We start from the raw sequence: 15585 nt of genomic DNA, 5'->3' as shown, positions 1-15585 counted from the left end.
GACATTAACAATGTGAGTAAATGAAGCAGAAAACAATACAGGCTGGTGACGGTGACCTGAGGGCAGGTGGATGTAGTTCCTAAGAAGCTGGTGTGAAGGATTTTAAAGGAAAAAGCTTTTAATTAATGACGGTGTTAATATGATGCAGCGCCTCATGAAGCTGGTTTGTTTTACTGAGATAAAAACAAAAGGTGAAAGGGACATAACTCATTTGTATTTGTGCAGCGTGTTGTCTAAATAATCAGTTAAAGAAGCTGCACAGTGAGTTTTGCATGAAATATATATATATATATATATCTCCCTTATTAAACTAAGAAATGATTTAAGGAATTCCAGTTTGTATAAATCAGTAAAAGGAGACAGCTGAGACATTCCTGTCCTGGTGTGTTTACTCATAACTGTCTCTGTTATTCCAGCTATTCCAAACACCCCCTGTCGTGTGTGTGTGTGTGTGTGTGTGTGTGTGTGTGTGTGTGTGTGTGTGTGTGTGTGTGTGTGTGTGTGTGTGTGTGTTATACCGGACACACACAGCAGGCAGCTGACACAGAGCTTTATAAGGTGAAGGTGGTGTTGGTCTGTTCTTCACTCACATAAACTGCCCATATAAGCAGCAGGACCATAATAACAGCTTTATTATAAGTGCTGTTATCATTAGTGAATATTTGGAAATTATTCTAACGTAAATTTATTTTTATTACAGCGTAATTTTACAGGTTTGAGAAACCAACTTATGATCCAAACATAGAGTCTGTAGGAATCCATCTCATCACGACGTCAATAATCCATAAACACGATTAGCTTTCATTGATGCAACAGAAAATACATATTTGCGGACAAACAGCTGCATCGTCATTTATTCGGCAGGAAGAAGTTTCCGTAAAATTCTCTGACCTTCCATTGTTTTTGGGGACGAGTTGGGCCTACAGGCGCACACACACACACACACACACACACACACACACACACACACACACACACACACACACACACACACACACACACACACACACACACACACACACACACACACACACACACACACACACACACACACACACACACACACACCTCAGCAGGGGGCGTTCTCTGCACCTTTATCTCTTCTCTCTATATCTGATTGTTATTCAGAACATGTTCGGCCCAGTTCAACCCTTCAGTGCGTCTGGAGCTGAGGACACACACTCTGCACCGCTGGGTGATACACACACACACACACACACACACACACACACACACACACACACACACACACACACACACACACACACACACACACACACACACACACACACACACACACACACACACACACACACACACACACACACACACACACACACACACACACACACCATCGACTGGTTCACACACAGCGACAGTGTAAACACAACGAAACTGCAAACATGAGATGAGAAAACATCAAAAGAAACATTTCATGTGTGAATGTTGGTGCATCTTTTTTTGTTTTTAAGTTTTTGTGTAATCCACGACGTAACACGCTGTATAAATCAAAGTTATTCATATTATCATTATTACTGTAGGTTAAAATGGTGATGTCAGCACGCACAATACAAAACGTTTTCTTCATCTTAGTATAACAGCTGCTGCTCAAAGATAAATATTGTTTAATATATATTTATATATAATATGAGACAACAGTGAACGATCATCAGTGCTGCAGTGAGGCTAATTTAATTTTTTTAAAGACAGAAGGTCAATTAACAATTGAAGTCACTAATTAGTAACTGAGGCAGAAGATGATATCTCAGTGATTGTTTCATTAAGATTAAAATGTCAGTAAGTAACTCAATTTGATTATTTGATCTTTCGAGATACACAAGTTGTTTCTTGGGGAATCTGTGAAACAGTTTTTGCGTAATTCTGCCGACAAACCAACGAACACGGGTTGAGACGAAGCCTGAGGCGACGTGAATTCATTTCAAGATAAAGAAACAAAACTCCACATGAATTTTGCCAGATGTGCAAAACAAATGATTGATGGAGCTTGTGTAGTCGTAGGTGTCGTACCTTCAGCTTTGGCTCGCGTCTCCCTGGCGCCCTCCAGGTGTCGCTCTATGCTGCCATGGCTGTAACATCTGGTGAAGGGCGCCGGCGACAGGCTCTGACTGTCAGCCTCCGCACGCTGCTCCAGGATTGGAGAGAAGTCCACCGAGGAGTGCGAGTGGGCGGAGTAAGTGGAGGAGAAAGGGTCCGCGGCTGCCTTCATGGACGGCGACCCCCCCGTAGCTCCGTTTCTTCTTTTACTTCTGGCGATCTCTGCGAAGGAGGTGACGCGCGGCGGTGGAGGCGGGGTCGGGGCGGCGCCATCACTGAGCCGGACGGGGCAGCTCAACATCCGCTCCAGAGATCCGAGCCGAGGAGACGGAGACTTGTCCAGGTTTCGGTCGTAGCTGCGCGAACGGGGACGATTTCCCGAAGAGGCTCCGCTTCCGATAAGGGCCCGGCCAGCCACAGGAGGGGAGGTGTTGACGTACACCTGGCCCTCAATCACAGCGGGAGCAGCTTCAGCCCCAACATCCGCCTGGTGATTCTTCGTCTCCTCCTCCTCCTCCTCATCATCGTCGTCATTATCATCTTCCTGAATTACGAAAAACAAGGAACAAAAGAAAAGAAAGAACAAAACAGATGTCAGACGTTCTACAACACAGCAGATTAAACAGATCAAAGTCTTTATAAAAGGAGCAAATCGAATTTAGGGCCCAAACTGTCTCAAAGCCACATTTCCAGTGACACGGTGTCACAGGCTGATGTTAAAACGCTGCAGCTCAACACAAGTGCAGATAATCCTCAGACATGATGACAGCAGATGACCCCAGACTGTGATTTAAAACCAGACAGTGGCAGACTAACACCACAGTCACAGTTATTTTAAGGTCACAGCTATTGTCACTGTCATGGGACCATTTTCAATTTATTCCATATGTTATTTTTGTGTTATTTCCTTCCTCGTTGAGTGAGATGTATTTTGACAGAATCACTTCCGTTTCGTCCCTGCTGGTTTTTTTTGATTTCTTCCATTTTCCTTCTCTTACCTGCTCATACTGATTCTCTTTACTCTTAAATAAGTAATAATAAAAATACTTTAACTAAATGTACCAACTAAATGTGAGAGATAATCCACCTGTGACAAGCTGTGTTTCAAGACAAAGGGAAAACTGAAGTAGACATGAGAGAATGTTCTGAATCTGATCATTTAGAAAATCAGTATCTTTTAGACAATTAGACACATTTTCATTAATCTTTGGTTGGCAGATCAATATATTACGATACGGCAAAAGATACCAGGCCGATATCGGCAAGTCAAGTATGTCCCAAACAGATACCACGTCTTTTAAGTGTATTAGTTTTATTCAGATAAAACTGCGATTTCCTTTTTCCGAAACTACTGGAAATGCGAAAAAGAGTCAATCGCCCCAGTTTCAAAAACCTGCATATACCTGTTGATTTTGGTGTAAACGTGTCATCATTGATTAACTGATATACGATCGTAATAAGGATCAGTTAAAATGAATAGGTCGTATATTAGCTTCGTATTTGTGGACCTGTGCATGTGGTAGTTTTCGGTTACATGGTTTATTGTATTAACTGTTTAAACCAGAGAGTCAGGATTGTCCACTCACCTTAGACGACTCTCCCTCCTCCTCCTCCTCCTCCTCCTCCTCATCCACGCCGTCCTGCTCAGCTTGCTGTCTGAACAGGAAGTACTCGCTGGGCTGAGTCGGGGTGGGGCTTCCTTTGCTGTGCTCATCGGAGCAGCTGTTGACCGACGAGCCCACGGGACTCGGCGACGACTGCGACGAAAGGTCACAGGTGACCAGCTTGTAGTAGTTCTGGGTGGCAACAACCAGACGGGCCTGGCTCTGCAGACAGGATGCAAGGTCTCCGGACGAGCCAGAATGTGGCGGGTGGTAGGAGTTGCAGTTGGCGTCGAGGTCGAGAGCCCCCTGGTGCTCCACAGAGCAAGAGCACGTGGAGGAGGTGGACAGGTGTGGTTCCCGGATGAGAGGGAAGGTGTTGCCGAGACAAGAGGGTTGTTGCTGTGATCGCGGAGGTTCGGTTGGGGAGGTGTGAAGGTCTAAATAGAAGGCCCCTCCACTTGAGTCTCGCTGGTTTCCTGCTGGGTCAGAAACAGACGAGGTGCAGGAGTGGTCAGTGGAGCTGTTGAGGTTGGTGAGTCCAGGGGCCGGCGGCTTCTCCGGTATGCCGTTGTTCATCTTATTGAAAATGGCACTGAAGTTGACGAGCACGCCGTCCGAGCTGTTGCAGGACGAGTCGCTGCCGTAGCCTTGCTGACACGCTGTAAAAGGCTCAGAGAAGGTTTCAGGAAATTGTTGAGGGTAGTTCTGAGACAATACACAGCAGGAGCAGTGTTGGGCCGAGGAGCTTGACGAGTACGAGCCGGTCTTACTGCTTCGGCCGCAGCGCATAGGATGATCTTCGTCTTCTTCATCATCGCCCCAGTCTTGCTCTCCACAATCCATGGACATGTTGGAACCACTGCTCCCGAGGCGACGCTGGCTGTCCAGACCTAAGATGTTCAGGTCTTCCAGGTGGTTGGACAGATCTGAAGCGACGGCCCTCAGGGACTCCCGTCTGCTTCCTCCCACTGAGCTGTGCAGAAGAAAGGGCTCGGAAGCGAAGCCGAGGTCGTGCAGGCGGAAAGATGCCATCCCGTCATCGAGGGCAGAGTTGGTGTCACTGTGGAGGTGGAAGGACGAGTCCTCAAGGTAACCGCTGAGGTTGTCACCATCATCCTCCTCCTCTTCATCATTGTCATTTTCGGTAGTCAGCAAGAACGGATTATGACGAAACGGATTCCTGTTCCTCGGTTTCGCCCTGGGTAAAGTGTGAGCGTTGATCAGCTGGTCCTCTGAATTGCTCGAAGTGAATGATGAATCGTCACTCGCCGTGCTGCCTCCTTTCCCGCCACCCTTCCTCTCTCTTCCTCTGTTGTGGGAGGAGCAGGAGCCACTGGAGGTCTGGATCAGGCTGCTGTAGAGCAGAGCCTCCCTCTGGAGGATGTCCCTCTCGGGAAGGGAAGTGGTGCGACTCAGACCGAGGTTCTCAGGCAGGGTGAAGGCGTTGCTCCTCTTAAGTGAGCTCCCGCAGCCACCCTGTCGCCCCCCTGACACCTGACAGTGCACCAGGGGAATGTGATGCACAATCAGGGTCTCGCCAGACAGTTTAGGAGGGCTGTCCATCATTCAAGAGGAAGGGGGGGGGGAGTGGAGCTGCAGCAGCTGAAGGAGGGCCTGTGCGGGCGGAGGGGAAGGTAGAAGTGTGATGTGTTGATGGTTGTGTTCACACTTAGTTTGTTGGGCCCAGCTCAGCAGCTCTGCCAGGGATGTGGAAGGTGAGGTCGGGGAAGTCGACACCATGGTCAGAGTGGCACATCTGGAAAACACAAAGAGACAAAGAGGAAACACTGTAGGTTATAAGTCCAGATAAATAAAGCCATTAAGGCACAGACACTCCGCGTGCAGGCCTGAGGCTACAACATTGTGGTTTTCCCGTATAACTCATTCGTTTTGCACTAAATCAGAGGAATAGAGACAAAGAGAAATACATCAACAGCAGCTGAGATATTCTGACCCTCAGTTTCCAATGTGGGTAAAGCTATGAAACCACTGGATCATAAACCATAACTCAACTGTGTCACAGGACCTGAGCTTTCTATTAAAAAGGCCGAGTGGTTCGGGTGTAAACCACATGGGTGCATACGCCTCGAGCAGCTGGTCCCCTGTTCCACTCCGTCGTCATTCCTCCACTCTCTTCTCCCCGTTTCCTGTCTCTCCATTACTGTGCTTTCAAATAAAGGAATAAAAATACCTCCAAAAAATAAATAACCTGTCCAGGCTAACGCTGAGATCACCCAGGTGAGACCACCAGGGGTCATTTACTCAGCTACAGACGACTTCTCATGCGGTCGAATCCACCCATGATGGTGGAGCTTGTTCCTCAGTGGCTCTCTGACAGTGGGGTTAGAACAGGTCCAGTGTTTATTATGAGGTTTTATGTGTTTTGATTTTCTATGGATCAAAACAGCTCTAGTAAACTGAACTATAACCATTGAGTCTTTACACTGAGCAGGGTGACTCACTCACTCACTCACTCACTCACTCACACACACAGCAGCTGACTCTCAAACACGGCTATGATCTCATCCCCATTTGCACATCACACCCAACATGACACACACACACACAGACAGACACACACACACACACACACACACACAGACACACACACAGCAGCCGTTTCCTTCACCATCATCCGTCAAACCAAAAATAAATAAAACATTTCTACAGTTCACATCTTTCTCCTTTGACGTCCACTTTGTTGTGCTAATAAAGTGTTGAGCTGATAATTACTTTATTTTTAATAGTTTAAATTTATACACTTCCTGAATGAAATTTGTTAAAAATGTTTTTTTCAAGACAATTGTCAATGTCACGCAAATACTACACACCCTTTTAAAGGTCCAGTGTATAAGACGTAGGTTAAAGGGATTCATTGGCAGAAATGGAATATAAAATAATCATATTCGAATAATGTTTTCATCCGTGTATATTTACCTGAATGTGCGAATTCTTGTTTTCATTAAGAAGAAGAAGAAGAAGAAGAAGAACTTGATATTTACATCGGGAGCAGGTTATGTTCTACTCCATGTTTTTAAAGTAGCCCAAAATGGATGCGATGATTTTACTGTTATTTCAAACAAATGTGGTCATGAATTATTCATATACTGTATGAATGCCAGACCCAGGATTGTGGAAGTTCATCCATTCATTGTAATTTCTCTAATAAAGAATTATACAGCGTGTCATCAACAGGATTGGGAACAAGTTACTTTAAATCTTCCGTTCACCGGCTGCTGACCTGGACTCGACAAGGACTTAACTCACTTCTTAAGAGTAATCCCTCTATTTCACCCGCTTTAAATCATAATCCCAGATACAGTCGGTTGATAAAAAGCGAAACCTGAAATTAAATTTTGATTCTTAAATCTCTCTGGAAGTCAGACGATGAAAAGAAAGAAAGGACATAATCTGATTTAGGGATTTAAAAAAAGGAGCAGGAAGCCAAACGGTGACATTAGAGTGGATAACAGAGAGATGTACAGATATAGATTCAGATGGATATTTATCACAAATACAAATGCAGATGAGACCGTTACGAGCAGGATTACAAGGAGGAGCATAGCAAAGCGCTGCTGCATCGCTTTCGTTGCTACATGAAGAGAAGAGAGACGGCAGCTGAGGCGGCAGACGGCAGGTCTGAAGCCAAACGTCAGCGTGGTGAGAGGTTTACTCTCGGCCAGGATAATAACTCAGGCGCCACTCTCCACAAATGACCTTTTTAAAACAGACTCGAAAGGTATTCGCTGTCAGGGAGGCTTCAGCTTCGCTTCCATCCAAGTGGAGCTCAACCTTTTTATCTCGTAGCCGCAAACAAAGAAGTGATGGCTACCCATGATGCCCTGCTGCAGGCGCGGAGGAGGACGGTTATCAACGCTGACACATTCTGATCTGGGACAGATTCAATACCTTTTCAAGCAAAGACCGTCAATCACTGAAATCATCACTTGTCACAACATAAGGAAAATGAATATATAACGATAAATCAGCATCAAACTCTCCACAAACCAATAAGACGAAATAATATTATATAATAAGATCTGGAGAACACGATGCACTTCAGTCATTTATTGACAAGTTGCAAAGGACGAACGTTTCAACGCACATGGCGTCTTTTTAAAAAGTGCATGGTATGCTCCAGATCTTCTAGATAAACATGGACGACATGATTGCTAAACCTCCATGTTAGCCAATGGGACATGGTAGTTAAATAAAGTTAAATAAATGTTCTTGCGGGATGTTTTTTGTCAATTTAAGTAGTTCCAAGTATTCATTATTCTATATAAATATATAAAAATGGTAAGTTTGAGTGTATTTGATGTGTAAAGGTTGTCGTCAGTGGAAGGTGACAGGAATCCCATTAGCTGAGTGGTTGTGATGGAGAGCGAGACGATGATAACACCAGACGAGGGAAACTGAAATGGGTTTAATAGATTAGCTGCCGGGGTCAGGCCGGCTGGGTGCTGAGTTCAGACAGTAACACAGGACAAAGACAACTGTCTGAGTGTGTGTGTTTGGATCGGATCAGTCAAAGGTCAAGGTCAAGGTCAAGAAAAGAATTATGGCTACAGAGAACACACTTTCCAGATTTTATATATATATATATATATATATATATAAAGTTCATGCAGGGGACGTATCATCCCTCCGATGTTTTCTGGTAGAGACGAGAGGACATGAATATAACTCATAAGAATTTCAACACACCATATGGCTGCATGAGAAGTCAAGGATTTGGAGGTCAATGTGTGTGTGTGTGTGTGTGTGTGTGTGTGTTTTCCACAAAGAATGTGTTTCGTAAACAAAGCTGCTGCAGACTAAATAGCGATACATTTCATAATCTCACATGGTTTTGATAAGAGACGCCCGAGTCAGTCAAAAACAGTGTCTCCCACTATTAACCTACTTTGTCTCACCACAGTTTCATTATGAAACAAAAACATAAACGATTTTAATCACAATGTTTTGCCCCATGGTTTCATTCAGTGTCCTTTGTCTCTCACAAACACATGGAGCAGTTTATTATAGTTGGACGAGCCGACGACAATCAAGACATCCATAAAGTTTTTATGTCCGTGGCAGGAAGGCTGAACTGGTCAAACTTTCCTCTTGAGCTCTGCATGTTCACTTTAACACTGATTTAGGGAAAGTACACATGCAATGCTGCATCAGGTGCACGGTTCAAAACAATTGTAGTTAGTCTCTTAATTAATCTTGTGTGTATTTTAAGGCATATAATGCAATAAACTAATCAGAGTAGCATCTCTAATTCCCTTTAATAAGGCAGGTGCAATTGTGCTTTGTATTCTGAAGTGTCCTTGGGCAAGATATTGAACCCAAAATTGACAGTGTGTGAAATGTGTGTTAATATGTGCATGAATGTGTTGAACTGTAACGTGCTTTATATGTCCAGAAAAGTACGATATAAAATACAGTCCATTACCATTTCAATGCAGAGACATTCCGAAGAGTTTTGCCAAATTTGAGCAAAAAGATGATCTCAGAAATGCGTCATGGTCGATAGGAAACCGCGCCCGTCACATGATGCAAAGTTTTCCGTCTGGTTTATATTGGACCCATCACAGCTGCTGTGTAGTGTTGTGTGACTGCTGAGTGACACACTGGACAAATGTGCACAGGCTATTCAAGTATTCACACAAACACACACACACACACACGTGTTGAATAGACTCATTATTCTCCCACAGGCTCAATAACCGAGCTTTTTTATACAAAACTTGCTCCAAACATACAACAACTTTATCATAACACAAGATATTTATCAAGAGATTTTCCCACAAGGACACAGCAACAAATTCCTTTACATTTACTGAGCCTTTCAAAATCAAACAAGTGAAAAGTCATAAAAAGATCCAGCTCTTCAGCAGCTGTGACACATCACAGAATTTCAACCCTCCAACACACAGAAATCACTTTTCAAGAAAACACACACATCCTCCCTGGTCCCTTTGAGCACAAACAATAACACCACTGAGCCTATCACCAGATTACATCACAGCAGATCGGATAACGGGTTAACGAGAACAAAGAGGGCCGAGTCTGGCCAATCGGATTTCATTTCCCACCCACCATTAGAGACCATAGCTACAGGGCCGGCCAATTGGGCGGGGGGGGAGTCGTAGTGTGTGTCAGACACATCCTGAGAAAGAGGAAACACAGAAGAAATCCAGGAGAGAGAAAAGAATGAGGAATAAAGGAAGACCAAAAAAGGGGGTAACCATGGCAACCAGGCTAGCAGCTGTTAGAGGGAAGACACAGAAATGGCTGAAGACGATGCATTGGTCCATTTTATAGGGTGTCTGTCTTTCTCTGTCCTGCTAATGATGTAAAGATTGCCGACATGTCATTAATGAGACAGGAGCCAAAACCAAGTGTTGGAGACAGAGGCTGAAAGGAGGAGCTGCAGCGATGGACAGTCTGAGGAGAGTGAATAAGATGATCAACCTGAACATGAGCAGAATGTGTCTCCTTTAGCTATGAATAGTTCTTATCTTATCTTATCTTATCTTATCTCATCTTATCTAGAGCCTACTTCCCTTCGTGGTTTTGTTCAGCTTCAAATTGGGGTTTTCTGGTTTTCTCTTTTAAAACAAAACAGCAAAACAACAAGAGGGTTCTCTATCCGTGCTAATACCCTAACAACTGGGGATTCATTGAATATGTCTGAGTCAATTAGCTGTGACTGTTCATTATAAACAGTCTCCATGGGTTCTTTGGAAAAACCCACATTGAGGTGCTATATGTGGTGGCAGGGCAGGAAACTGACCTATTTATGAAATACTGAGGGAAAAGGAAAGGCAAGCTGTTACAAAGGACGTCCTCCCTCTATTATCACCAGTACTTCCAGGAATAAGTCTGAGCCCGGGACGGGGGGGGGAGGGGTTGCATCCGAGTGAGGGCGCACCCTCTCCAGGAAGAGACCGACGACACAACCACAGGAGATGGCAATTAGGATGATGGATGAAGTGCACCCTCCCAGTGGGACTCGCTTTTATTGAATACGATATTGTCGCCGTTTGTAGAACAACTTTTTTTATGTAGATCGAAGCGAGTCGATAAATTCCACAACACAAAAGGGCCAGTAAGTGGAATGTATTTTTGCCTCGTGGCAGAAAATAACCATAATTTATTTGTGGATGGTTGATGAGGGTTGTAGACTAAACATACGTTTGTGTAGCAGCCTCCATAACTCACATTCCACAACATTTTCTCTTCTCCATGAACCAGAACATAAATTAAAAGAACTAGTTTCAATCCGTCACTGATTCTAATTGTTAAATGAGCATCAACTGGTTCTTTCATGCGTCCTCGGCTCTGCCAGTCTCTGATTGTCTTCTCTCGTTTCCTGCAGGAATAGGAAAGTAAAGCTGTCCGGTTGTTGAGTTACTGTGTCAGCGTGTGTGTGTGTGTGTGTGTGTGTGTGTGTGTGTGTGTGTGTGTGTGTCTGTGTGTGTGTGTGTGTGTGTGTGGCTACCCCCATGAAAGAGCTTTTGTTTGCTGCACACATTCATCGCCTCCCGCTTCAGCGTCAACTAAAGACACACAACAAGAGCCGAAGAGCCGAATAGAAGGAATGTGGAATGTTGAACCATCTTGAAAGTGTCTTAAGATTTCCAGTTGTCTCACATCACGTGTCTACAGCTCGTTGACCAGTTTCTCGCCGAGGAAGACACAATATGTCCAAAACCATCGAGACGGACAAGAAAGGGAGAAAATAGGGAACAACCATGACCTTGTGTCCTGGATCTCTGAGCTCTGTATTCAGGGGGGGAAGTTTCCCACCAACACCAGCCAAGTACTGGAATGTGTGTCAGAAAGGACATTGTGTCTTTCCAACTGCAAATTGAGGACTGGCTGTCATTCAAGTCCTCAGATAATTCTGAAGTTTGACAAACACTGAATCTGCTGCTGTGAACTGACTTGATGCAGCAAAATATGAAGCTTCATTGATCCTTATTGGGAAAATGCTGTTTTCTCCTCCCCTCCTCCACAGTTCAAGGGTCTGGTCCAACACTATCATCGTCCCTGAAGCTCACAAGGTTTCATACCAATAAAACTGCTTCTTTTGGATGTGCAATATCAAGCGTATTGGCATCAATAAATTACCACGATCCCAGCGTTCCCCTCAGAAGTATAAGCGGTGAAGCTAATGGACGGATAGATGGAAGGAAATTACCACAACGATGTTGAGTCATCAGTGAAATTACACTATTGATTGCCGGCCTCGACGCTGCATTTCATATACTGTAGGTTGGCTTTGGTGGAAAACCTGCTAATGGCTTTACGGCACAAAACAAAAGGAGGAGCATTGTCCTGCAGAACAAAATATTTCGTAAAGATTATAACATTCAAGAAGTTGATTCTATCCACTGAGTTCGATGTTTTATTCTCTACAATGTTGTTTGGTAATCACATCTTAATTAGCTTCACCTCTAAGTTGATTGCTTACATGTCATGTCCTTAGAACGACCAGTGTGAGCTAAAGATGAACACATGACCTTGATCCCAGCGTCCCAAGAGGCTTAGGGACAGTTTCCCCTCCTCGACCGACTCCCTGCCTGAACTTGATAGAGCTTAGAGCCTCTTGCACAACAGACGACCTTTGTCTTTACACCACTGACAGGTGTTACTGTGAGCTGACCTTCCTCCACAGCCGGAGGTGAGTGGCAGTGACTGACTGCCTGAAGAAAATTAATTTACAGGAGATTAAAGTTTGGAGAAATGATGCAGTGTCATCTGCAAACATGAGAACATTTCCATCCTGCAGCTACAGGCAACCGACTGTTGATAATGGTTTTGACGGAAGAGATAGGATTATTTTTTTCCTGTAATCCAAAGTGCATTTCGGGGAACAGAAATTGGAGTACTTAGAATTGTGCATATGTTGCTTCAGTCCTCGGATGGAGTTTGTTTTTGTTTTCATCTTAACCAATGGATCAACTGTCGTGTGATTTCCTCCCAGGGATTAATTAGGTTTAACCTAATGTCGAGGCTTAAGGTAACACAAACACACAAACTGCATTAAGACCTAAAACCACACATCAGACTATTTCTGGATCTCAAATCGGACGCTTGTTTTGCACTTGTGCCTCCAATCACAACATCTGACTGCGACTGTCACTCGCCGACAAAACCTGAGCAGTACCACTGGAAATCGTGGTATCAATTATGACAATTGTCGAATTTCTCAGGCTGGATTTCTCTTTAGCTACGTTCACTTCTCTATTCCATCCATTTTCTTCTCATGCTGACGCCGTCTTTCTCACTCCTCTCCTCTTTCTTTGCTGCCGTCTTTCCATCCATCGTTCGCCTCTCTTCTCCCATCCCCCCCCTCGGCTTCACTAAATCCCTGTTCCCTTACTCTCTCTGCCTCTCTTCCATCCACCGTGTGCACTGCAGCGCAGCACGTCTCTGCTTCACTTCTGCCTCCTTCCTCCTTCCACACACAATTATCCAGCCGAGGAGTGAGCTGCAGATGGGTTCAGCCGGATCGCCTCACAGTCCCACTGTGCAGTTAGCGTAGGAGGCCACGGTGCAACTCACCACCTGATCTGTCTGTGTGTTTGTGAGAAGAATTCAAAACTAGTCTTTACCTTTCAGATTTGCAAAAAGCATGTTGACAATAATCCCTGTTTACCACAAAGCAATTAGGAAGTGACCTGCCTTGCTCAAGGGAATCTTAATGCTACCTACACAGGAAGCAGAGGATAGTTTATCGTGACCAGATTATGGTAAAATCATATTCTGCTCTCTTTTAACAACAGTTAAATAACTGTGACCTTTGACCACTGAAATCTAATCAGTTAATCTGTGAGTCTAAAGTAACGTTTGTGCCAAATTTGAAAGGATTCTCTCCCGGCATTCTTAAGATAACATGAAGGCAAGACAGAGTCAGTGCGATCACACTGACATTCAACTTCCACCTCCAAATTCTAATCAGGCTTCAATCAAGCATTCTTGAGATATTGTGTTCACAAGACCAAAAATGTGTTTTGTAAGGTCAAGCTGATTTAACTAATTGATCAATCAACTAAAAAAAACAGCCTGTCTCCGTCTGTATTCATTTCTTAATTGAGCTGAATGACTCGGCTGATAACTCTGCAACGTCAGCTCGGAATCAGCCAGAAACTGAGGAACCAGTGATGATCGAAATTCAACTCACGGCCTGAGGAATTTATAGTTTTGTGACGGTCAGGTTTAATTAAAAAACTCTAATATATAATGTAATCTATACAACTTTTTTGAGTTGTTGAGTCTTTTTTTCCTGCCCTGATTCAGCAGCTGAGCCGCCGGTCGTCATGTAATCACCACATCATGTTTCACACAACAGCGCAGAGGGAATGTCCACAGCGTATTGATGGTGTCCCCGGCAGTGATCTCTCACCATCAGACAAATGAGCACTAAATATACAGAGCGAGGCCGAGCAGCATTCTCCCTCCTCAGCAATAAGCACTCACTGCGACGCTCACGGCTCTTTCACACGGTCGTCTGGGTGCCTTTAAATCCAGAGCTGCTGTAACAAGCCGGAGGGGAAACGCGTCCATGTGTTGGACTCAAATGTCTCAACAGCATCGGGCGCACACGTCGTTACTTCTCTCTCAGAAACACAGATTATGGCCGTGTCCTGACGCTTTGACTCGGTGGAACAAACATTCACATCTTTCACAAAAAAATGTCTTTATGCACGGAAGCAAAAAGATAATCTTCATCATGCTCAGGGTCTTTTAGGCAATTAAATTCTTTCAATGTTAATAATGATGCGGTCGGAGGTGGACAAGGTTTTCTCTTGCAGTAAGTAAACAAAGGCCGCTTTCAGACAAGAGTGTAGATATTTGAACAAAGATTTTGAAATAATATTCGGGCTCGGGTCAGAGTCGGACACTTAAGCTGGCAAATCTGATTGATTTTTTGTGCTGCCAGCATTTGCTGATTCCAGCATTTGAAATATGCAGATTTAATATCTTTCTGTTGTGCATGACATTTAAAGATGTCCCCTTTAGCTCTGGAAAACTGTGAGAGGATTGCATTTTCAATATTTTTATAGACAATACTGAAAATCAATTAATCAAGACAATATTAAACAGACTAAATGAAACTAATTATTACTACAGCCCAACATGTTTCACTCTGCAATGCTGTGAAGTAGTTATGTTGACATAAATGTTACTTAACTAAATTTGTTCCTAGAAAGCAAAAGGGCTTTGGGTGATCCACAGTCTATCCTGTGGCTGGAAACACAAAAGGATCTCGATCAGTTCCCTGAGGGACTCCGACAGCCTCGACAATACTTCCACAAATCCCCGACAGGAAGCATCACAACTTCCAGGGTTTTCTTAACACTTTCTGACTCACACGTTTCTTAAATACAACTCGTTTTCAAAAACTGGTGAACTCGAGTCATATGATTCAGGAATCTTGAACACAGAGAATCAGCTTTTCCTTCATTGTGCATTTTGTGCTTGGCTGGAAGCTTAGTCTCTGTTGGATGCGCATGTGGCACAGCAAAAAACACTCCTTGCATTGCACAGGCCATTGAAAAGAAGGGGTTTCAGAGTGCAGCCATGCCGTTGTAACTCAAAGGGCCTTAAGCCACATGGTGGGAGGTATTTATAGCATCAGTGGGGATGGAATGGTCCAAGCTCCAAGTTTGCTTTTGAGTTTGAAGAGCATCAACAATAGAGAATACAGACACAAAAGAAAAGGCTTTTTAGGACGTTGCCAGTTCTCAAAACTAGAGCAGTGCTCGTTCTAAACCTGCCTGGTTTGAACGGCCTGTTTTCTGGTGATGCTGGTCGCAGCTTTTTAATTCTGAAACTGTAAAAGTTATCTGCAGCAATTGAGCCCCAGCAAATAACGAGCTGCTGCTGGTCTCAGTCCACAGAACCTGAGGTAAAGACCTGCTGC

At 44.1% G+C, this 15585-nt stretch overlaps 1 protein-coding gene across 4 annotated transcripts in view; it reads right to left on the bottom strand.

The window, feature by feature from the left end:
- The window catches only part of rusc2 (RUN and SH3 domain containing 2), a 29987-nt gene that overhangs the window by 12287 nt on the left and 2115 nt on the right, over positions 1-15585 (bottom strand). For 2 of the 4 annotated variants that reach the window (XM_034596216.1, XM_034596219.1), the window contains exons 2-3: positions 3642-5415; positions 2029-2599 (exon numbers count right to left, since the gene is read on the bottom strand). In XM_034596216.1, the coding sequence (XP_034452107.1) occupies positions 2029-2599; positions 3642-5225 (2155 nt within the window). In that variant the 5' untranslated portion in view covers positions 5226-5415. Of the gene's footprint in view, positions 1-2028; positions 2600-3641; positions 5416-12129; positions 12268-15585 lie in introns of those variants that run through there. The other 2 variants (XM_034596217.1, XM_034596218.1) reach the window with 2 other exon arrangements.

Source organism: Hippoglossus hippoglossus, chromosome 9, assembly GCF_009819705.1.
Source record: "Hippoglossus hippoglossus isolate fHipHip1 chromosome 9, fHipHip1.pri, whole genome shotgun sequence".
In the NCBI taxonomy this organism is placed as follows: domain Eukaryota; kingdom Metazoa; phylum Chordata; class Actinopteri; order Pleuronectiformes; family Pleuronectidae; genus Hippoglossus; species Hippoglossus hippoglossus.
This window is presented reverse-complemented; position numbering and strand designations above follow the sequence as displayed.